This window comes from Callorhinchus milii, unplaced genomic scaffold (genome assembly GCF_018977255.1).
Source record: "Callorhinchus milii isolate IMCB2004 unplaced genomic scaffold, IMCB_Cmil_1.0 Scaffold28, whole genome shotgun sequence".
NCBI classification, from domain to species: Eukaryota; Metazoa; Chordata; class Chondrichthyes; order Chimaeriformes; family Callorhinchidae; genus Callorhinchus; species Callorhinchus milii.
In genome coordinates, this window is record NW_024704769.1 from 4,116,474 (window position 1) to 4,140,957 (window position 24,484).

General features: G+C 43.8%; 1 protein-coding gene across 6 annotated transcripts in view; it reads left to right on the forward strand.

The window, feature by feature from the left end:
- Window positions 1-24,484, forward strand: part of LOC103187790 (cytosolic purine 5'-nucleotidase) — a 31,759-nt gene that overhangs the window by 2,090 nt on the left and 5,185 nt on the right. For 2 of the 6 annotated variants that reach the window (XM_007907445.2, XM_042344468.1), the window contains exons 2-12: window positions 2,738-2,818; window positions 14,283-14,356; window positions 15,065-15,182; window positions 18,769-18,864; window positions 21,675-21,766; window positions 21,898-21,955; window positions 22,471-22,564; window positions 22,872-22,925; window positions 23,143-23,226; window positions 23,622-23,663; window positions 24,086-24,193. In XM_007907445.2, the coding sequence (XP_007905636.1) occupies window positions 14,338-14,356; window positions 15,065-15,182; window positions 18,769-18,864; window positions 21,675-21,766; window positions 21,898-21,955; window positions 22,471-22,564; window positions 22,872-22,925; window positions 23,143-23,226; window positions 23,622-23,663; window positions 24,086-24,193 (765 nt within the window). In that variant the 5' untranslated portion in view covers window positions 2,738-2,818; window positions 14,283-14,337. Of the gene's footprint in view, window positions 1-2,675; window positions 2,819-7,096; window positions 7,148-12,109; window positions 12,601-14,123; window positions 14,168-14,282; window positions 14,357-15,064; window positions 15,183-18,768; window positions 18,865-21,674; window positions 21,767-21,897; window positions 21,956-22,470; window positions 22,565-22,871; window positions 22,926-23,142; window positions 23,227-23,621; window positions 23,664-24,085; window positions 24,194-24,484 lie in introns of those variants that run through there. The other 4 variants (XM_007907444.2, XM_042344467.1, XM_007907442.2 and 1 more) reach the window with 4 other exon arrangements.

Sequence of the window (24,484 nt, forward strand, 5' to 3'; positions counted from 1 at the left end):
CACTCGCTTTGCAAGTGAGAGACCTGAGTTCAATTCCAGGCAGAGGGCGAAACCTCGGGCAAGTTTCCTTACTCCACACAGAGCCTAATAATAATCCCTCCAAAACCAAAAACAATAATAAATTGGTCATTTTCAATCCATGACTGTCTGTGGGACATTGCTGTGCGCAATTGGCTGCCGCGTTCGCCCACAAATATACAGTCAATTCACTTTACAGTGTGTTCTGTGAAACACTTTGGGACGTCCTCCCGACGTGAAAAGCGCTATATCAAATGCAAGGATTATTATTATTATGTGTTGATAAAAGGGAGATCAGAAGGGACGTTTGGAAAAAGTTTACAAAATAGGAAATATTACAGTCACTTTTAGTCTGACTTCAACCTCTGCATTGTTATTTCTTATCTTGAGCATTATTATTATTATTATTATTTGAAATGTGGTCAGAAGAGGAAATAACACACAGGGGATGTTGCAATGGACTAAATGTAGGTGGCTGCAATAAAAATGCAATCTTATCAAGGCTTCAGGTGAGGTTAAGAACAAACAAACTAATTAGTGCAGTTGCCTGAAGGGTAGAGCAATAAAATGCAAGGGCAATGCATTTGATTCAGTGAGCAGTGTAAAAAGGAAAGTGGCTAATGGTTATTCACAATGCAACTCATGACCAATTGAACTAGCATCCTCTCACTTGTTGGACCTGCACTTAGTACAGTACAACTAATGTTTATTCAAGTTATGCTTTGAGCATTCATTAATACAAAAGCACGAGGCTGGTTGATTTGGGTTTCATTGCTGACAAAATCACTTCCCAACATCACCTGACAAGTTAATTCTTCTTTAACATGCAATATTTATTTATGTACCAAGATGAGCCAAATATCATTACAACAGGACCTTGCAGAGTCCTTCAGAGAATAAGAGAATAAAGGCGTCTCTTTTGTTAGCAATGGAACCCGTTGATAATCTTGTGGTAAATTCCTCCACAGATTTGATTTAACCTTCACACAGATACAACATTGTTGAATTGTTTCATTTTTGGTCACAGTTTTGCCCTCTTCCTTATTTTATAATCTCTGCAGCTATGTGGTGACCTCGTGCACTGATGCATTCGTAGCTTCCCTCCCCACTCAACCCCCCCACCCCCGGTGAGATGCTAATTTGTTGCAGAAAAGGGGGAGCAAAATAATATTAAAGTTATAACTGGAGAAATGAACTGAAGTTATCTCACGTTCAGAATTCTGTTATTAGTACTGATCATATGGAATCCTGTAATGCAGTTGTTAGTGCGTTCATGTCGCAAGTGAAAGGACCCATATTCAATTAGGGTTGATTCTATAGTGGGGAAGTGGGATTTAATTGGACAGCTCTTTCAAAGAACAAGCACAGACACGACGGGCCGAATGGCCTACTTCTGTCCAATTCTATGATTCTATGAGTTCCCTGGGTGAGGAAAACCTTAGGCAAATTTCCTAGCAGTAAGTAGGAAACGGTTGTTAGTCGATTGGCGGATTACTTTCCGGGGGTAATATCCCCACCGAACACCCCCCCCCCCCCTCAGAAAAAAATTTCATCCAATGTTTGACTGTTTGTGGAACACTACTGTGAGCCGCGTTTCTCCCACAAAACACACAGTCATCAATCCACTTTACAATATATTCTGTGACTCTCTTTGAGAAGTCTCAATGATGTGATAAGACAACAACAACAAAATTACATTTATAGAGCACCTTTCGCATCGGGAGGACATCCCAGAGCGCTGAACAGTCAGGGGTCGGGGCCCGAGCATGGGGGAGGGGGGTGTGTAGGGGTGAGGGAAGGCAGAGACAATATATCAAATGCAAGGATTATTATTATTATTACGCCCTCATTACATTGAGGCTCGACAATGCAAACTCACTGCTTGTCGGCCTCCCCAACTTATCCAGAACACTGCAGCCCGTGTCCTGTCCCGCACTAGGCTCCGCGACCCTATCACTCCCATCCTTGCCTAACTCCATTGGCTTCCCATCACACAGAGGATACAGTTCAAGATCCTGGTCCTCACCTTCAAAATCCTCCACGGTCTTACTCCCCCTCTCCGACCTCCTAACCCCCTACCACTCTGTTCGCTCCCTCCGTTCAGCGGGCTCCGTCCGGCCTGCTTCACATTCCCCACCTTGCTTGCCCCACTATCGGCGGGTGGACCTTCCGCCACTCTGCACCCATCCTCTGGAACTCAATCCTGCAGTCCCTCCATCTCGCCCCCTTCCTTGCCACCTTCAAGACCCTCCTCAAGACCCTCCTCTTCGAGCGTGCTTTGGATCTTCCTGCCCTCCACCCTCTCCCATCCCAACCCTCAGCTCGGGTCCGTATGTCTGTCCAGGATCTTGGGACGTCCTCCCGACGTGAAAGGCGCTATACAAATGTAATTTTGTTGTTATTGTATAGGAGGAGACCTTAAATTAGATGTGTGTTGGTGTTTAGCTTTTTTAAATTATTGTGGCTAATGTGTCTTATCTCTGTGGGAGACGTCTTTTTTTGTGTGCAGTTGTTTATACCGAACAAAGATTTTACAGTTGACTGGTTGTGCTGTAGTTACTTTTTTAATCTATTGCCTTCTTGTCTTATCGAGAGTACATAGTGAAAGGCTTGTATGTTTCTTGCCAATTTCATGTAACGGACTCCAATCTCTGCAGAACTGTATACTATATGATATTTTGTACACTCCATTTTAAAATGATTTTCTTCCTTTTTTTAGGACTTTATATTCCTCATCCTGTTTTCGGGTCGAGAATACATACAGATTCCTGTCTCTCCCTTTGCTATGCAAATGACTACGGTAAGGTGACCTTTTCTCCATTTTTTTCTCTCTCTACCCTCGCCCAATAACAAACACATTTCATATTACTCCCTATCTGTACATGGCCTTACTCCTTTGTCAGTTTATTTTTACTGACCTTAAGGCTCTGTGTAGATTTTGTATTGTGCACTATTGTGTGTTTGCCACATGTACCCTCCTGCACTGTTTCTACAATGTGGTAACCAGAACTGTACACACTACAGTGTTGAGGTAGACTGGGAATGATTTGCACAGGCCCAGAACAATACTTTAAGGTACATCGAGGTAGCAGCACAAGAGGACATTGGCTGAGAATTGTGACAGACAATTTCAGGACAGATGTTAAGAAGTATTTCTTTACATAGAGGGTAATTAATGCCTGGATTAGGTTATCAGCAGCAGGCTGGCACACAATATCCTGCATAAAGAATAAAGGATATCTGAGAGTCATCTTTAGGATAGAATAGAATCAAAAATATTGAAATTATTTGTACAGTGGAGTGAGCTGCAGGTTCACTCCTCACATAAAGCCTTCAGTTGGCTTTTATTTAGAATAGTGGATACCAGATCAATGTGGATCTAACACATATGTACATTATATATTATATATTGTATGTATATATATATCATTATATATATATTGTACAGATATGTGCCAGAATTCTAGAATGTACTTCCTACTGAATTCTTGTTCCTGTTTGTCATTGTAAAATATTAAAACTGTATAACGTCTCCTCTCCGTGATTAAATAACAATGAACTATCCTGTTATTGGATGACATGATGTTGTCACCTAGTCATTAAAGCCCAACAATTATCAGTTTACTCTCTGTCAACAAAACAAACGGATACATGCAGTGGAGCCAGTATGAAGGACTGCATCTCTCACATCAACATTTGAGTGGAGACAAAAAAAAAGCATTGCTCTGAAAAATTTCAGAACTTGTTTTTGTATCTTATCTGGACAGACCAGAGACACGGGCTTGGTGTTTCTCTCACACAGCCCCTTTGGATGCTTTAGTTCGTCTGTTTGCTGCTCTGCAAGTTGTTCTTAGATGGGATGTTCATGACAGGGTGTAACAGCGAAGCAACGAGTCACGATTAGAGAGCTTCTTATCTGCAGGTTACAGAGTAGTAGCAGGTTACAGAGTAGTAACCTGCAGTTAACCTGCAGCCCACGCCTTTGGTCACCTTCTGCCTCCTTGTGGCTCAGCCTGGGGATCCGTTACTTTGAGACACCGTCCAGCGTGGAGGATGCTATATAAATCCAAGTTGTTGTAGTAGTAAGGTGTAATAACATTGTGCTACAGATATCAGAACATGTAGAGTGTAAACTGCATCTGTGTGCGCACGTATGCATGTGTGTGTCTTTCAATACAGCATGTACATGTTTGCGGGGATCAAGCTATGTATCTTACTGCCCGTTTGTGAGAGAATGAAAATCTAACCGCCGATTTTCAACCAAATCTGCACAGGAAATTATTGAGTTTGTGCGCAGGATATGTGTTTGTTAAAGGAAATTTCTAACTAATTGTGCTTTAATAATAACAACAAAATTACATTTGTATAGTGTCTTTCACGTCGGGAGGATGGACAGTCAGACTTTCGGACCCGAGCTGGGGGTCGGGATCGGGGATGGTGGAGGGCAGGGGGTTGGAGGAAGCGAGGTGATCAAAAGCACAGTCGAAGAGATGGGTCTTGAAGGAAGCAAGGGAGGGGGCGAGGCTGAGGGACTGCGGGATGTTGTTCCAGAGGGTGGGGGCAAAGTGGCAGAAGGCTCACCCGCCAATAGTGGGGCGAATGAGGTGGGGGACGTGAAGCAGGCCGGAGCCCGCTGAGCGGACGGAGTCAACAGGATGGTAGGGGTTTAGGAGGTTGCAGAGGTAGGGGGGAGCAAGACCGTGGGGGGCTTTGAAGGTGAGGACCAGGATCTTGAACTGTATCCTCTGTGTGATGGGAAGCCAGTGGAGTCGGGCGAGGATGGGGGTGATAGTCGCAGAGCCTGGTGCGGGAGAGGATACCGGCTTCAGAGTTCGGGATGATCTGCAGCCTGTGGAGGGAGGAGTTGAGGAAACCTAATCAAATCAGACCTCTCAAGGTGTCCTTGACATACATAATGGAAGCCTGTATTTTACTGTTCCCCACTCCCTCTTTCTCAAGCTTATTCTTTCATTTTGCCCAGCTTCCTGCGACCAACTTTGTCATTCCCTTTCTTCAGGCTCACTGTCAGGCGTACAGCACAGTTGCACTGCGTGTGCTGAGTTCTGTGTAAATAGGGCAGATTTCTAGCTCATTCCTTGCTGCAGCCGCAGCATCAGAAAGTCTGGAAATCAGCACATCATTGATGAAGGTCACTACATCATTGCGGCACAATAAAGCCAAGCCACCGCAAGAACAAATAGATACAAGAGCTAAAGATCAGCCTGCTGTTGCAATAAAAATAGTTAGTAATAATTTGGTCATTCATTCCACGATTGTGTGACACTGTTGTGCGTAGGTTTCTGACCATTTTGTGGTTGTCATCTCGTTTAAAACAAAAAAAAAGGCTTTCACATTCAGTGAATTGTATGGATTTGTGGTTTGTGTTCAGTGATACGTGAAAATCTGCAGAGTTAAGCTGCCAACATCACTTTTGTAGAACCATTTAACGCTTGTATCAAGAAAATAATTGGTTGAAGTTTGACTCCATATGTGGGGAGTGGAAGGTATGCTGATTAGGACTATTCATTACCAGTTTATGTTTGTCCTCACTGACTAACAATCCTCCCTTCCAGCTTGCAGTGGCTCAATTGCATTTGTAACACCTCTGTATTGGTCTACACTCTGGAGCTCCCCTTAAGCCTTGGCTCTTGCCAACCTGCGCCTAATACTTTCTGGAATTAGGTAAGTAGGATGTGTCCCTCCAGGGAGTGAGCGCACATTCCATTCCAACAATCTATCTCTGAGATTTCCATGTGTAGGTGACTTACAGGTAGAACAGAAATTGGGCATTCTTTGATCTGTTCCCTATTTGTGATTTCTGCTCTTCAGGAGCATTGAAATATCCCTTTATTTCCCTGTCATTGAAATCTAAATGCAATATATCCTGGCTGTTTTTGCTCCCTAATCCAACCTTAGGTAAAATAATTCTTTGAAGATGTGGGGGCACTGCTGGCACAGATTTATCTGCCCTAATGTTTCTCTACATTGTCGCATTCACTATATTTCAGGTGCCACTCATTAAGTGTTCAGATGTTAGAGACATTTCAATGTGGTAAGCCACTATATTAAATACAAGTTTGTTATTTATTTCAGATAATTTTCCCTTTTTCGATTAAATGCTTAATTTAGATCCATTCTATATCCTGTGATTCCACGGAATGCTTCCTGCTGTGTGTTGTTCCTAGGAATCTTGCTAGCACGGAATAACTGGCTGTGTAACATTCATCTTATTTCTGGTGAATCTCATTCTGTACTGTTACCCAACGATTAGAGGTTTATAGGAAATGGTGACTTTTTGATGTTATTGTTAGAAAAGATGTGGGAGAAGTAGGTGAAGTAATCATAGAATCCTACAGCAGAGAAAGAGACCATTCGGCCCATCGTGCCTGTGCTGGCTCTTATTCAACTAGTCCCACTCCCTCCCTCTTTCCCCATAGCCCTGCACATTTGTTTAGTAGAAGGTGCTCTGGTCACTGGAGACAACTGATCTCAACGTGGACACTGGTGAGAGAGGATAGCAGGAGGACAAAGGGAAGGAATGAAAATCATCCTGAACCATCTTCACATCTAGCAGCTGGTTACAGAGTGGGAGCAGAGCACCTCCCAACACTCATGACAAAGGAATGGTGTAGGGTGACCGAAGAAAAGCATGTCTAGTGAAAGTTGAGAAACTGAGAATGTTTCTGTGTTGGACGACTGTAGCCTTGACAAGGTGTGTGCTGTCTCTGAAATCCAACTGTTTCAGACGCTCGCTCTCGCTATCAAACTTGGTGCAAGGCTGTTTGGATTTAATTCTCCCTGTTTGAAAAGCTTTGCATTCCAAAGTTTATGTTGTTAGTTGCAGTGCATCATCTACGTGTTCTCATTTCTGATTTACAAAGGCTCCTTTATGTTCGGTTCAGTGTCACGTGGATTGTCTGGCACTAGGGGTTGATAGTGTGTTGTGGGACCAGTGTATAGTTCTTGCTAGCAGAGTCACGTGCCAGAGTATTACTGGAGTAAATTCTGTTTTTTTGTGGGAGTTTGTGTGGCACATCTTTCTGCAAGCTTTGCTCCACAAAAATGGGTGCGTTTCAAATATAACTCCCGGCTCAGCTTACATGGAAGCAGTGTCTGTGTGCACCAACAAGTAAGTGAAGCATAGAAATGGAGTAGCAATGATAAGCAGAATGTATCTAAGAAGTACATGACATGATGTATATAACATGAAGTTACATGGCACAGTCTGTATGAATTACAAGGCATGATGTATGTTATGTACATGGTACAAAGTATAATAACAGTCCTTGTATTTGATACAGCGCCTTATCACGTCTTCGAGATGTCTCAAAAGCACTTCACGGAATACACTGTAAAGTGAATTGACTGTATATTTTGTATGTGAAATACATTGTACAATGTATATGAAGTCCAGGATATGATGTAAATGAGTGCAAACAATTTATTTATTCAATTTGTTCTCAAAATTTCAGATTTATTCAAGGGATCTTACGTCCCTATGAGGTCTCTGAGGGGATTCATCCTCTACTGTATAAAAAAAGCCAACGTCTAAATCTGCACCAGATTTTTTTGCAATGCATCATTCCATGAAATGAGCCCCGGATTTCATTGGTATGACCTAACATCACACTCTGATCATTGTGTTATTCTTCAAAAAGATTAAGTATAAATATTCCAAACTCCCACCACACAACTGGTTAATCTGATACTGACCCACATGCAGTAAGGAATCTAATGCACCACTTTCCCATTTATCAGAGATAGGAGCAATGATTTCCCCATCTCAGCAGCATTCTCTGGTAAAATTATGCACAATCTGAAAACACACCTCGGCTAAAGCTGTCTTAGAACCACTTGTTATAATAGTAATAATAATCCTTTCATTTGATACAGCGCCTTATCACGTCTTCGAAACATCTAAAAGCGCTTCACAGAATATACTGTAAAGTGAATTGACTGTATATTTTGTGGGCGAAACACGGCAGCCAATTGCGCACAGCAGTGGATTGAGTGACCAAATTATTATTTATTTTTTGAAGGGATTATTCCCCCGGAAAAGCGATCTGCCAATCAACTAACATTAGGGATCCTACTTACTGCTATGTAAACAGAGGCGTGTGGAGTAAGGAAACTTGCCTAAGATTTTGTACTGCCCAGGAACCGAACCCGGGTCTTTTCGCTTACGAGGCGAGTGCTCTAACCAGTACGCTACAGGATTCCAAAGAATGCATCCAAGGGGCTGCCCTTTGCCTTTTGCGCCTGTGGGATAAATAGTAGGAGTACATTTGGTGTCCAAGAGAGCTCAGAAGCAGGTTTCAAATCATAGATGTGACATCATATCCCAGCACTGCATGACACGGGCTCCAAATATATGGTTTAAATTAGTGGGTTGTAAAATGGTGATTACTAGACGTATAAACAGTGCACCACTCTCAGACCCTAGCAGCAATTAAACCTTGTGCCAATGCACACAGAAACTGTCTGTATTTGTTGAATCCTTGATTTGATGAAGCCCCCAACCTGTTCCTCGATTTATTCATGAATAGTGAAATGGTATCAGTAGGCAACATCCATTTAGTTCCTTGTTTGTTTACCAGCGGAGCAATAGAATTGGAGCTTTATTTATGTTTTACATAGTGTTAAAGATGCAGTTATCATCATCAGCCATGAGCAAAAAAGAAATAGGTTGCCTTGATGTGTAAGATTAGAAACACAAAGCGATCTGTTGTCAAACACTGTGAAACATTGCCCTTTGGTCCTACACGCCCAGATCCGAGAGACATTCTGTATTCGGGTGAACATGGGTGTAGGACTGAAGTTCAGAGAAAGCGGAGCAGAGGATAAAGAACACTTGTAACATGTCGCTTTCCCTCCTTTTGGAACCTGGACACCACAGTGTGATTGGAAGGTAGGTGGCTTTTGACAGTCGGTCACTCAGCTCGGGCTGCCTCCCCAGCACAGCGAGGTTGGTTCAGGATGTTATGATTATAACCTGAATGAAAATGTACCAAGGCATCTGTCTAGGCTTTGATTACTGATTACTTTGTGCACTGAGAGTGGTAGCATTTCTGGTCTTGTATTTGTGACACCTGACTGTTCAGCACTTTGGGACGTCCTCCCGACGTGAAAGGAGCTCTATAAATGTAATTTTGTTGTTGCCATTCACTTGTCAGCTCACAGAGATCACTCATATGAATGCTGTATTTTTTTGTTAACAGCTGGGAACAGGCTGCTTCCGGAATTTACACCATAGAGTAAGCGTTTCAGAGAGCTTCGGAAAGAGGTTATCTTCTGCCATTCGCCCACACAATACACAGTCACTACACTTCACACTGTATCCTGTGAAGCGCTTTAAGACGTCTCAAAGACATGATAAGGCACTGAATCAAATGCGCGAATTATTATTGTAAATCTGTGACAACCCCCAATGTATGCCACAGTTGAGCAACAACAACAACAACAACTTGGATTTATATAGCGCCCTCCACGCCGGACAGCATCTCAGAGCGCTTTACAGTAATGGATCCTAGGACCGAGCCAGAGGGAGGGGGAGGAAGGTGACCAAAGGCACGATCGAAAATAAAGGTCTTCAGCAGAGACCTGAAAATGGGAAGGGGGTAGCAAGACAAAGGGAGTGAGGAAGGCAGTGTTTTGGGAAGGACGTGCCTAGGAACATTAAGTATGCAAGAAGAAAATAGAGTGAAGCAACAAACTCTTTGCAGCTTAAAGAAAATTTAGGAGTTGAGCATCTCTTTGTGAAATGAATTGACTTCCCTTTTCAGGGGCAGTTTTAGTTTTCTTTGATGTTAGAGTGCTGTTCTGAGTGAGAGGTTGTGCTGACAGTTTAGAGGGTGCTTGGTTTGATCCCGTCATTTATTGGCATTTGCACTGAAACTTCACAGTGCTAGGGGGAGGGATGGTCTCCATCCATACAGGCATTTCCATGGAGTTTTCTTACCCCTTTGTTCCCCACAGCTTTCACGAACAAGAGCTGTGCCTTTGAGCAGAGGCCACACTGAAATCAGCAGACTGCCGCTTTCTCACGGAGCTTGATACAGCACCTTATTGCATTGTCGAGACGTCTCAAAGCGCTCACAGTTTACACTGTAAAGTGGAGGGACTCTTTCTTGTTAAAGCAGGAGAGTTTGCTTCCTGTTGTGTGATCCAGGGCTACTGAATCCAGTGCATTTCTGCCTGGTTCAGATTAGTTAATTCTGTACAAGCCACAGATTGAACTGGACACCTTTCAAGTTTGTTTGTTTGTATGGACCACCTTCACATAATACACTGTGACTTTCCCAACTGAGTCACCTGAAAGCTTCAGCCGATCATGTTTTTATTCAATTAAGATTAACCTGCAGATATAATTAAAGGGAGGAGATAGGCAATTTGTAAAGAACTTTCTAGTTATTTTTCTTCAATCACGATTCACACTACCTCAAGAATTTTTTTTAAAAGGGTTTATTATCCCCGGAAAAACAATCTGCCAATCGACTGACAACCTGGTTCCTACTTACTGCGAGGGGAACAGAAGTGTTTGAAGTAAGGAAACTTGCCCAACGTTTCACCCTGCCTGGGAATCAAACCCAGGTCCTCTTGCTTGCTAGGCAAGTGCTCTTTTAACTACTATGTTAAACTACTACTATGTTAAACTACTACTTTTAACTACATGTTATGTCAGATCACACTTCTTCACATCAGGGACATTACTTGAATTAGACGTCGCTTGACTTTATTTTCAAACGAAAAGGTTCTGTGTGTTTGAGACGTCCTCCCGATGTGAAATGCACCATATAAATGATTTTGTTTTGTATCTTGTATTAGCAAGTCATCTTCTTGATTCAACCCTGGATGTAGGATCAATAGCTTTACCCATCTTGACCAGGTATTCTCAGAGCGAGTGGTATCTTTTATTGAAGTATGTCATAGCTGTGTGAATGCCTGCCCCTCCCTCCCTCCCTCCCTCCATACCTTGGATTGACTATGAGGTAGAAAGCCACCCTAAAGTAGCTGATTGACACTGAGCATACGTCCAGTAAATCAGCTTTCAACAATCAGTCTTTGAACTGGTTTGACAAGCAAACTAGCCAGAATCTGTTTTTAATATTCAAAACATTATGTTATGTTAAAACCTGAACTGGGCTTTTCCATGATGGTTCAGTTGGTAAATGCGCTGCTGGGTAAAGGAGAGCTGAACTGTACACAGCAGTTCTGTCTGTCCTAGTATTGATCTCCTCTAAGCTAAATTAGCTGACCTCGACAGCCCTGAAAAATCTCACTCCCACATCAAAATCCACTGAGTATTGCCGCAAAAACGCATGTGGCCACCTGGCAATTCTCCCTCAATAATAATAATAATAATCCTTGCATTTGATATAGCGCTTTTCTCGTCTTCTAGACGTCCCAAAGAGCTTCACAGAATATACTGTAAAATGAATTGACTGTATATTTGTGGGCGAACGCGGCAGCCAATTGCACACAGCAATGTCCCACAAACAGCCGTGAATTGAAAATGACCAATTTATTAGTGTTTTTGGTTTTGGAGGGATTATTATTAGGCTCTGTGTGGAGTAAGGAAACTTGGCCAAGGTTTCGCCCTGCGACTCCACTTACTTCCCTCCCCCCAGGGAGAACAGTCACTTGTTGGAATAATAAACCTTGCAAACACCTTGTTTGGTGTAGCTTAGTGGTTAGACCGCTCGCCTCGCAATCGAGAGGACTGGGTTTGATTCCTGGGCAGAGCGAAACGCTAGACAGGGGTAATAATCCCTTCAAATTTTTTTTGTGGGACGCTGCTGTGCGCAATTGGCTACCGTGTTTCGCCCACAAAATATAAAGTCAATTCGCTTTACAGTTTCTTCTCTGAAGCGATTTGAGACATCTCAAAGATGCGATATGGCGCTATATCAAATGCAAGGATTATTATTATAATAATAAATGTTGCAAAAAGTATTGAATATTAAGCCCTGTTTGGTACTTAGCATTAAACTTTTTTTTTAACCACTGTTGTAGTGGCGGGAGAATAGATTCTCTTCTGAAAAACAACCAACTGGCTAACTGAACACATATTTGGATTTGCTGTGAGTTGCAGGCAGTGGGAGGGTTTTACGAAGAGCCCGGGGTGGGTTTGGAGAGGGGAGATAGCGCACAATTCTTTGTCACAAGCAGGTCAGCAAGGGCACGATTACACCTTGTGGAACGAACAGCTGCTAAAACACACGTCGAGCGAGCGAGCTCTGCCTCACTGCACGATCACAGCTCTGATGACAGCACCCTTGCTCTCAGCTGGGCTCAACTGATAACCGAGCCCAGAGAAAAAAAGAAGGGAAGGGGAACAAATTGATTCCTTTTGTCGTGAAGTGAGTCAGGATATAAGGGTAGTGGTCTGAGCCACAGCTTGGTCAGTTGGTGTGTTCTGCCGCACAGCAAACGTTTACTGGATTGAGTTATAGACAGAAGGAATTTGGAAGTGATAAGAATGGGGAGTGTTACCAGCGATTCCCCTGGGCAGAGCAGTCGCCGTACATCTCGGGACAGCAGTCATATTGACTATCGCCTACTCAAGCGAGATTATCACCACAGGTACAGCCAATCAATCACTGGGACTCAGTTAACAATTACCGTCTGGGGTGTCGGGCATGTGAGTTTCTGAATTTTTATTGTCATTGACAATAATAATACTTGCATTTGATATAGCTTGTTGTCACATTGTGTTGAGATGTCTCAAAGAGCTTCACATGATTTACTGTAAAGTGTAGTGACTGTGTGTTTGTTCTTTGTTTTGTGTTTGTGGCTTTGACACAGTAGAGTGAGTTGATGTAAATTTAAAAGGGAGTAACTGCTGTCAGCAAACTGATATGACATCTCTCCAAGATTGATAATGTTAAAGCAGTCAGTGAAGTTTCTGAAAAGCCTGGAAACAAATAGGCAGCTACAGCACATGACCCTCATCAGGTTCTCTGCTCTTCAGACTCCAGGAACTCTTCAGGTGAAGTTCCCAATGGTTTATTAATAGTTATTAATATTATTAATAGTTCCTCACCCGGGAAGACATGTAGTTTCAGTTTATTCAGTGAAAGTGGCTGTTCATGTCAAGCAAAACAGATTCCATTCAGTCATTGGTAGTGTTTCAAAAACAGACGTGGAGTGGGTGATTCAGACAGTTGTTTGTGTTGCAAAGCACACATTACGCTGCAGGCTGCCTTCAGTGAATCAGGGAATCTTCATCAGATACGCATTGCACATCCCCCTTGCACGATAGGAAATTTTGTTTTCCTCAAACAGTCACACTTTAACAGCTCCTGGATACTTTTTAACAGCAAATGCAATCGTGCGAGACAAATCAGTAATGAGCAGTGACGGGCTCTGGGTGTCAGACACTTTTAGGGGGAAAAAGTGGTGTAACAGGAATTAAACCTGTATAGAAACACTTTGCCTCCAAGTGACCAGACCATACACAAGTTTATAGCTGGAGGAGAGGATGCCTAGTGCTGGGAGGTGATCTGCTTTTTATAATAATAATCCTTGCATTTGATTTGAGATGTCTCAAAGTGCTTCACAGGATATATTGTAAGGTGAATTGAATGTATATTTTGTGTGAAACCCTGTAGCCAATTGGGCACAGCAGTGTCCCACAAACAGTCTTGGATTGAGTGATACAATTTTTATTTGAGGGATTATTGCACTCGGAAAGCGATCTGCCAATCGACTAACAACCGGGGTTCTACTTATTGCGAGGTAAACAGGGGCGTGTGGAGTAAGGAAACTTGCCCAACATTTCGACCGGGTGGGAATCAAACCCAGGTCCTCTCGCTTGTGAGGCGAGTACTCTAACTACTACTCTGTAGGACTCCAGAGATTACTGCCCAGCAGCAAACACCACCCCCCCACCCCACAACGCTTTGGTCGCAGTGCAGGAAGGCATTACTGAATTGTACGCGAGGTGAAGAATCTTCCATTGTAGTGTTGTCTCTGATGCTTTGACTACACAGCAGCCAACAATCTTCGGAACCAGCGGGGAGGAGCGGTATGATCCTCTGATGCAGATGAACTCTCCTTAGAGTTCACCCGTTGCCTGCCGGTGCAGGGGTGAGTGCCTCCTTTGAGGGAATGTCAGGACCATGAGCACAAATCAGATGCTTCAACACCGGTGCGTTATAACCATGTGTCTCCTGCATCTTAATAGTACAGCCTCTCAGCTTCCCCGCTCGTGTGTTTCAGGGGTTTGTGTGTTGCTGATAGATTCTTTGTACTTCGTTTTGCAGAGTGTTTGTCAACAGGAGTCTGGGGCTGGAGAAGATCAAATGTTTCGGGTTTGACATGGACTACACTCTGGCAGGTAAGGACCCGACCCCCTTTCAAAACATTTAGCAGCAGGATTCATGCTTTCTGCTTCACTGCTTAACGTACACAGAAAAATGCTCAAGTTTTGCAGTAAGCACTAGAGTTGTGATTTAACAAAAGAGGTTACATTTGAGAAATCGTAAGAAAAAATAATAATAATTTGGTCACTCAATCCAGGGCTGTTTGTGGGGCACTGCTGTGCACAATCGGCTGTCTCGTTTGGCCCACAAAAAACACAGTCACTACACTTTACAGTGTATTCTGAGAAGCGTTTTGAGACGTCGCAATGGCGTAATAACGTGCTGCATTATTCACCTTGCTTCCTCCCTTTCCCCCTTCAAGGCCGGTCTCGAAACCTTTCTCTTTGACCGTGCCTTCAGCTCCCCTCTCGACTCTCTACCCCCTCCTCGCTCCCTCCCTTCCCTCCCCTCACCCTGACCATTCACCCCCTGCTTGGGTCCCGACCCAACTATCCAGCGCCTTGTGACGTCCTCCTGACGTGAAAGGCGCTCTATAAATGAAATCTTGTTGTTGTTGCATCAAATGCAAGGATTATTATTGTTATTAAATGTTTTGGAAAATTGCACTGTTATATGGAAGGCTTTTAATATTTCCCTCTGTGCTTCTGATGCTGTTCAGGTAAATATTACTGGGATAAACTGCTAATGAGCTACAGATGTTAATTTACGGTTCTGCTTCACAGTGTACAATTCCCCTGAGTATGAAGAGCTGGGATTTCAACTGATGATAAAGCACTTGGTGTCGGTTGGATATCCACAGGAATTGCTCCTCTACACATATGACACCAGTTTCCCAACCAGGTAAATTGAGCACTATATAATACAGTACAGCAGCAAATATGCCTTATATACACAGCAGATTGCGGTACGGTGTATTGTGTAGTCCTGTAGCGTATTGATTAGAGCGCTCGTCTTGTAAGCAAGAGGACGCGGGTTTGTTTCCCGGGCAGGGCAAAATGTTGGGCAAGTTTCCTTGCTCCATGCACACACCTCTGTTTACCTAGCAGTAAGTAGGAACCCAGTAGTTATCCGATTGGCGGATCACGTTTCCAGGTAATAATCGCTCCCCAAAAAAATTGGTCAGTCAATGCAAGGCTGTTTGTGGGACAACACTGTGTGCAACTGGCTGCCACGTTTTTCCTACAAAGTATACAAATATACAATTCAGTTTACAGTATATTCTATGAAGCTCTTTGAGACTTCTCAATAATGTGATAATGCGCTATATCAAATGCAAGGATTATTATTATTAATTGTTATTATTACGGTTAGGATGATACGATATATATACCTATTTACACTGTACAGCCTGGCGTGTCTGCACCTTATGTACAGAGAAGAGCAGAGGTGTCAAATGTCAATTACCTAATGGCAAAACAATTTCTTATGGGAGAGATGTTCCTTTGGAAACTTCCACCACAATCCATCTCTCAGTGGAATTAATCCTAAAATGTGTGAAGGATTTAATCCATTTGGAGAATGAAGAAGACCCAGCGACTGGGATATTTTTCTTTAATCGTGACAACAGCTCCCAAAATAGGAGTTTGTTGAACCCATGTTCAGGGCATGCCCTTCAAATAATCAGTGCTGCGTACAGCTTTTGTTTGTTCAGTCATTCAAGAGGCTAATGTGTGCCAATAATGACCTCTACGTACATACCTATGTCCAGGCTGAATTCTTCATATCTCTTCCTCTGAAGTGCAGTTTAAACAAGGCTTTACGCATGTGGGACTCAACATAGGAACAGGAGGAGGTTATTCAGCCCCTCGAGCCTGTTCCACCATTCTATTAGACCATGGACTCTTTGGACTTGAGCTAAGTGTTTGATGAGCAGCACGTGTTTTGTGGCTGTGACTGTAACTGTAAGTTTTAAATAGTGTGTTTCCTCCGAGGTGCCCGGGTAAGGGACCTGCTGGGATAGGTGAAAGATTCTGTTAAGAGGGAGAGAGAGCAGTCAGAGATCATGGTTTGTTTGAGAACCAATGACAAAGGAAGTAGTAGGGGACAATTGAGGAGTTAGGTTCAAGATTGCAAGGGTATTTATCACTGGATTGACACTCCAGTCCAGTGCTGGGGTAGCACTGCACTGTCTGAGGTGCCGTCCTTCGAATGAGACATTAAACCGAGCTTCCATCTGCCTGTTCAGATCACGTAGCACGAGGAGGGAGTTTGTCCCGGTTCCTGGCCAATAATCCAATTGATGATAAAAAAAAGTGGTCAGTTCGCTTTATAGCTGTTTGTGGGTCATGGCTGTACACAAATTGGCTGCTGTATTTCCCCACACTTTACATAGTCACATTTTATAGTAAAATCCTATGAAGCTTCTGAGATGACGCAATGAAGTGCTACAATCAAATACAAGGATTGTTATTATAATAAAGAGTTGATTCTTAAAGGGTTTGGGGAAAGAGCAGGGCAATGAGATAAGAGCAGACAACGCAACACCGGTAAATGGTCCTGCAGCTTAGTAGTTAGAGCACTCGCCTTGCAAGTGAGAGGATCTGGGTTCGGTTCCCCGGGCAGGGCGAAACCTGAGGCAAATTTCCTTACTCCACATGCCTCTGGTTACCTAACAGTAAGTAGGAACCCAGTTGTTAGGTGATTGTCCTCTGTTCACATGCCTGTGGGACACTACTGTGCACAATTAGCTGCCATGTTTCGCCCACAAAATACACAGTCAATCCACTTTACAGTATATTCTGTGAAGCGTTTTGAGACATCTCAAAATCATGATAAGGCACTATATTAAATGCAAGTATTATTATTAATAATCCTCTGGGCAGAGGTTTCTTTGATTGTAACTATAACGTGCAAATCAATTTGTTTTTCTTACTAAAATATGATTAGCTGCAGTCAACATAAAAATAAGTGAATTCAACTGTGCGAGCCATCTCTGGGTGATCATGTACTTTTCTCATACGCACTTCCTTCTATGGGTAGATCCTTTCTCAGTTTCAGGATATGTGATTTAGAGTGGGTAATATAAACCAGAGTCCCACTCCTAATGACTTTACTGCTAGCAGCAGATAAAATGGCCATTAGGAATATCACTGGACACTTCATCAGGTGGTTTATGATCCTTATCTTGCTCTGATGCTGGGAAATTCAGGAGGTCTAACATTCCTGTTGCCTCCCGTCCTTCAGATGAGACTTTAGACCTCACTCCCTGTCTGCCTGTTCAGCTGGACGTTAAAGATCGCCCGCAGCGCTATTTAAAAAGAGACGGGAGTTTCTCTCTCCCGTTGTCCTGGCCAACAATCACCCCCAAATAAAAAAAATTGGTCAATCACTCCATGGCTATTTGTGGGATGTTGCTGTGTGCAACTGACTGCTGTGTCGTGACTGCTCACGTAATATACAGCCACCATATTTTACAGTATATTCAGTGAAGCGCTTTGAGAGGTCTCAACAATGTGATAAGGTGCTATATCAAATGCAAGGATTATTGTTATTAATATAGGAAGCAGGAGACTAGTAACCTGTGCAGAAACGCAGTGATAATTTTGGCATATAATAATAATCCTTATATATGGTATAGCACCTTTCATGTCGCAAGGACATCTCAAAGCACTTCACAGGTTGAACTGTAAAGTTCATTGACTGGGTGTTTTGTGGGAAAAGTGGCAGCCGATTTGCACACAGCAATAAACCATAAACCACCATGAAGTGAATCACCATGAAACCTGCATAGAGACGGAGAAAGCGAGAGATGTTTTTAAAAAAAAGGGTTGAAAATCTTTCAATAAAATGCTGATGCAGTCAAATGTTATCAGCTGTGGAATCCATCGACAGCTATTCATTCTGTCCGTATTTCTATTTTAAACAATGATTGAGCAACAGCCCATTGAGATAAGTCGCCAACAAAATGCAAAATTCAAACTAAAAGTCACGTAAACTAATCTGTTAATGATGTTTTCCTACCCTTTTCAGTCAAAACATTGACCACAAGATAATATATTTTTTTTTGGTCAGCCGAGTGACTGATATGCGGAACCCAACACCATTGCTTAAGAGTCTCCAAACCAAACTGAGATTTCCATACATCCCAACTATACAAAGAAATCCCAGGGAGAGATTGTTCAATTTGAAAAGGGTGTTTGCTAGCAAATGCACAGTCATTACACTTCACCATAAAATCCTGTGAAGTGCTCTCTTCAAGACATTTCGACAACAGGACGCTGTATCAAAAGGGAGGAATATTATTCCTCCTCGAATAATATTATTCTCCTCGACAATTGCCTAAAGTCACTTCCCTCCTCTCCCTCCCCCTGGCTTGGTCTCCAGCTCCATTTTGTGTTGTGCTCCAAGATGCAACATCCAAGGGCACTATATAAACGTACGGTCTTGTTTCTTGCTGTTTAACATTGAGACTGTTCTTTCTCTCCAGAGGGCTGGTGGTCGACACTGTGTATGGAAACCTTCTGAAGGTCGACTCTCATGGAAACATCCTGGTCTGCGCACATGGTTTCCATTTCCTCAAGGGGTAGGTCTCTCTGTCGTCACTAACTCTTTGTTGGACACGATCTTCCATTCTTACTGTTGCCACTTTGACATATTCACTCTTTGAACGTGTTGTTCAGTTTCAATAGGAATAGGAGGAGGACATTTATTATTATTTTTTTGAAGGGTTATTACCCCCAGAAAAGCAATCTGCCAATGGACTAAAAAGCGGGTTCCTTCTTACTGCTCGGTAAACCGAGGTGTGCGTGTGTGTGGAGTAAGGAAACTATGCCGTGGGGACCAACCTTTCGCCCTGACCCGCCCGGGAATCAAACCCGGGTCCTCTCGCTTGTTGTTCATGTTGCCAATCGGAGCCAGCCCAGAGTTTCTTTATCAAACAGAAGCTTGTGATGACATTTGCCCCCTAATCCTCTGGTATATAAATAGTTGATTCTCAAGCTCCAAGCATCAGATTCTGTGCATGGTTGCGGTTCAAGTCATTAACTGGCCTCATCATTCACTGTTCCCAGTCAGTCAGCCTTGGCTGCGCTTATACCTTTAATGCCTTCCGAAGAATTGCAAAGATCAAAAGAATCAAGTGGAATAGTCAGGAAAGAATGTGGAGAGTAAGGAGCAGGGTAAACCCTACTCACAGGGCTGTGATACACTGATCCATTCTCAGCCATTGTCTCATCCCGTTCAGCTCCTGTTAAATCGGGATCCTGCTACAAATAGCCAGCAGATTCCTTTTTTTCTGTCGGGGAAAACTTCACCACTTTAAAAAAATTATTTCAAAAAATCCAGAATGAACAAGTATAGTACAGTGCGGAGAAAGATTACTCCCGCTTCTAAGGAAATGCACAAAATGTCTTTTAACCTTCATCTAAAAGAAGATTTTGTTTTCCACTAATCACAGAGGTATTTATTCAGTGAGTTGCCCCCCCCCCCACACTAACATGGGTACTCCATTCAAATCCCCCCTGCTCTAGTACACAGTATGCCACATGTACGTCTTGCGGACGGATTGCTTCTGGAGATCAGAAGCACGAGAAAGCTGTTCACTCTCAAAGAAAGGACCCATTCAATAATAATAGTTTGGTCACTCAATCCACAACTGTTTGTGGGGACATTGCTGTGCGCAATTGGCTGCTGGGTTTTGTCCACAGAATGTACACTCCAATTTACGGTATAGTCTGTGAGGCACTCTAAGACGTCTGGAAGGAAGATGTGATAAAGCACTATATCAAATCCAAGGATTATTTTTTCTTTTTCAGAGTGCGTCTTATAAACATACGTCTTGTTTGTTTTAATACTAGAGATTTGGGGAGAAATTCCACCTTATAAGAACTACAGAAAATCAACGTCAAGTCCAGGCTAAAGTTAACAATTTGCGACATAAAGAGAGTAAATATAGAGCCACATGGAATTTCTCCCCCGAAGGTTAGCAATGAGAATGTTAAAATGTTCCTTGTTTTTGGTACAAATATGTCAGACCAGATTGCCTTGTTCGGTTCACTCGCCTCACTTTATCTCTCTCTTGCTTAACCCAATGCTGAAAATAATCTGCACCTGTCGGTGCTGAGTGTGTGCACACTGCCTGCTGAGTGACTCCCCCAAAATCTCCACTGCTCACTCAGTGACACAAAGTAGAATTCGAGACATTTACGCAAGTGCAGGACATTTTGAGCTTGATGCAATCCGATTACTGTCTGATAACCTCCAGCAGCTCTGGGCAGGAGAACAGACAGACCCACATGTCAGTCAATCTCTGGAGTGCGAGCCCAGAGATCTTACAGTGTAGTCACAGGGTCATTGTGGAGTCTTGTAGTGTAGTGGTTAGAGCACTTGCCTCGCAAGCGAGAGGACCCGGGTTTAATTCCCGACCAGGGCGAAACCTTAGGCATGTTTCATTACTTACACACGCCTCTGTTTACCAAGCAGTAAGCAGGAACCCAGCTGCTGTGGGGATGCCGTGTGTCAGTCTCCAGGTGTTTGTGAGGATGCTGTGCCAGTGTGTTTATCACTTGTGTATTTTTATCTACTCGGTGAGCAGACAACAGCTATTGTTAAACTCCAGTGAGTGACAGAATCAGCAACTGCTGATACAGAGCCAGTGGCTATCGCATAGCACAATGCGGAGAAAGATTACTCCCGCTTCTAAGGAAATGCACAAAATGTCTTTTAACCTTCATCTAAAAGAAGATTTTGTTTTCCACTAGTCACAGAGGTATTTATTCAGTGCGTTGCCCCCCACCCCAACGCTAACATGGGCACTCCATTCAAATCCCCCCCTGCTCTTGTGGACAATGTTGCACATGTATGTCTGAGAAGTCTGTGTGTTGAGGTCTGGCTGTTGCTTTGCTCAGCGTCCACCCAAACCTGGGTTGAGTACTGTGGTACAGCACTGTGTAAAATACATGGTCAAATGTGCAAGAGGTGGAGCAACAGCACCAAATTGCATTTACACAGCGCCTTTCATGTTGGGAGGACATCTCAAAGCACTGGACCATCAGGGATTTGGTGGTTGGGATCAGGAGGGGTGGAGGACGAGAGGGTGGGGGTTCAAGGGTGACTCAAGGCGCAGTCGAAGATGAGGTGAGATGGTGTTCCAGAGGGTGGGGGCAGAGAGTCTGAAGGTCTGACCGCTGAGGGGACGTGGAGCAACCCAGAGTCTGCTGAGCAAACCTCAAATGGTTATGTTAAGGAACATTTGATAATGACCAGCACGGGGCAGCATATGTGTCGGTTCCAACCCTGAGCCCAACCTTAGTCAGTCTTTGAGAGAGGGAGAGATTCCATTCCCTGTGTTACAACCCAACCTGCCTGTCACCTGCTTTTCTTGTTTTCCTTCAGAGCAGAAATCATTGACCAGTATCCCAACAAATTCATCCAGAGAGACGACATGGAACGATTTTACATCCTCAACACTCTCTTCAACCTCGCAGGTGAGTGTTGTGGAATTACACAGTTGGGATCAGTTTGAGGTTGAGGAAATGGCTTGCCAACCGCAGATCTGGGACAGCTATTGTAGAGATGGCTTTACCGATTCTTCCTTAACTCTTTGTTTTTATTGCAGAAACGTATCTCTACGCCTGTCTTGTTGACTTCTTCACTAAGTGCTCCACATACACCAGGTAACAGTGAGGAACCTTATTCCAAGCTTCTGTTCCAAAAACTTGCTCATCACTGAAGAGACATTAAGGTCAGGGTAGCCAGGCTTCACCTGTGAACTAATCTATCTGTTACCAGAGTAAAAATTCAGCAAACTGATGGGACTGAAAACATCCCAGTTATCTGGATTGAGATCCAGCCAGGCAGAGAAGAGGAACGTCTACCTCTAATCGTCTGACTATTGGTTAGCTTTCGCAAGCGAGAGAACCCGACTTTGATTCCCTGGCTGGGTGAAAGGAGGCTATTCTTTGAAAGAGCTACCAACTAGTCCCACTCCCCCGCTCTTACACATACCCTGCACATTTTTCCTTTTAAGTAACTATCCGATTCCCTTTTGAAAGCTACAATGGAATCTGCTTCCACCACCCGTTCAGGCAGTGCATTCCAGAACATAACAGCTCTGCAACAATGCAAACAGGTCGGTTAAAGCTAAGGCTATTAACTTCAATAGTAATTGATTCTCTTTTCCTCTCTCCAGCTGTGACACAGGGTTTAAACACGGCGATCTCTTCATGTCCTATCACAACATGTTCCAGGACGTGCGAGACGCAATGGATTTCGTGCATGATTCGGTAAGTCAGGCAAGTCCCTCCTCCAGCTGGGAGTCTGACACTCTTGGAAACCCGTCACCGTTGCTTAAGAGTCTCCAAACAAAACTGCGAATTCCACGCCTCCCACCTACACATGGAAATCCCAGAGATAGATTGTTGGAATGGGATACGCACTCTCACTCTCTCCCTGGAGAGACGCATCCTGCTTACCTAATTCCGGAGAGTATACAGTGCAGGTTGTGGCGAGCCAAGGTTTAGGGGGGAGCCCAGAGTGTGCGTTGGGGTAACTGCTGGAGTCATTGATACTGAATGGTCTCATTTTTTTCAGGGAACTTTGAAAAAGAAAACACTCGAAAACATGGAGAAATACGTGATGAAGGATGTAAGTAGCTCTATCTCGACCGCTTTTCAGACATAAGCCGCCTCCTGTAAAGTGTTTTACCTTCACCACATGAACAGATAGGGGTGTGGGGATGCTGTTCATCTCTGCTAAACAAGCTGTTGACCCTCCTTGGCTTTGACCACACTGGCCATCGAGGTTTAAGGGAAGTAAATACCTGTGGTCTCTGTGTGACTGACTCCTTCTTGCTCCCCTGCAGCCTCGCCTGCCCCTGCTGCTCAGTCGAATGAATGAGGTTGCAAAGGTTTTCCTCGCGACTAACAGTGATTACTCCTACACTGACGTAAGTGTGTCACTTCTCCATCTAAATGTCACCGTCAGTGACAGATTCCTGAGCTAGTTTTCCGATTATAAATAATAATAATAATCCTTCCATTTGATACGGCGCCTTATCACGTCGTCGAGACGTCTCAAAGCCCTTCACAGAATATACTGTAAAGTGAATTGACTGTTTAATTTGTGGATGAAATGTAACAGTATAGTTGGGCACAGCAGTGTCCCACAAATAGCCACGGAGTGAGTGACCAATTTTACCGAGGGAATTGCGCGCACACACGCACAGAGCAAGGAGTCACACACACGCACAGAGCAAGGAGTCACACACACACACACACACACACAGGGCAGGGAGTCACACACACACACACACACTAACTAGTAATCACTTTTCTTTTCCAGGCTATCATGAGTTACCTGTTTGACTTCCCTCACGGGCCAAAGGTAAAGTTGTTGCAAAAATGCACAGCACTTGAGTCAGTGCAGGGGCAGCACTCACACTTAATTTCAAATAGCGCCTCATCACAGAATATACTCTAAAGTGCAGTGACTTTGTATATTGTGGACAAAACGCAGCAGCCAATTGCGCACATCAGTGTCCCACAAACAGTCGTGGATTGAGCGATCAAAAAACATTTCTGAGGGATTATTACCACCAGAAAATGATCCTCCAATAGACTAACAGCCAGAATCCTACTTACTGTTAGGTAAACCAAGGCGCGTGTGTGGAATAAGGAAACTTGACCAAGGTTTCGCTCTGCCCGGGTCCTTTCTCTGACGAGGTGAGTGCGCTAACTACTGAGCTACAGGACTCTGTTCTGAAAGTTCTGAGCTGGTTAGAAACTTGCTGTTCTCTCTTTCTCCAGCCTGGAACCGCCCACCGCAGCTGGCGTTCCTATTTTGACCTGATTGTGGTCGACACACGAAAGCCTCTATTCTTTGGTGAAGGGACCGTCCTCAGACAGGTGGATACGGTGAGTAATTCCACTACATTTTGTACTAACGACAGGCTTGCTTTGCTGTATGTGCCTTCCCTACTGTGTAACCTGTGCCATGTACCAGCCTCTTTGTCCCCACCCTTTGGAATTAAATCCCATTCGTCGTGCCCCCTCCCTCGTCTCCTTCAAGGCATGTCTCAAGACCCTCCTCTTCGACCGTGCCTTCGGTCACCCTCCCACACTCACCCTCCCTGCCCTCCAACCCTCCTGATCCCTTCGGGTCCAAATCCCTGACTGTCCAGCATCCTCCCAACGTGAGAGGCTTCG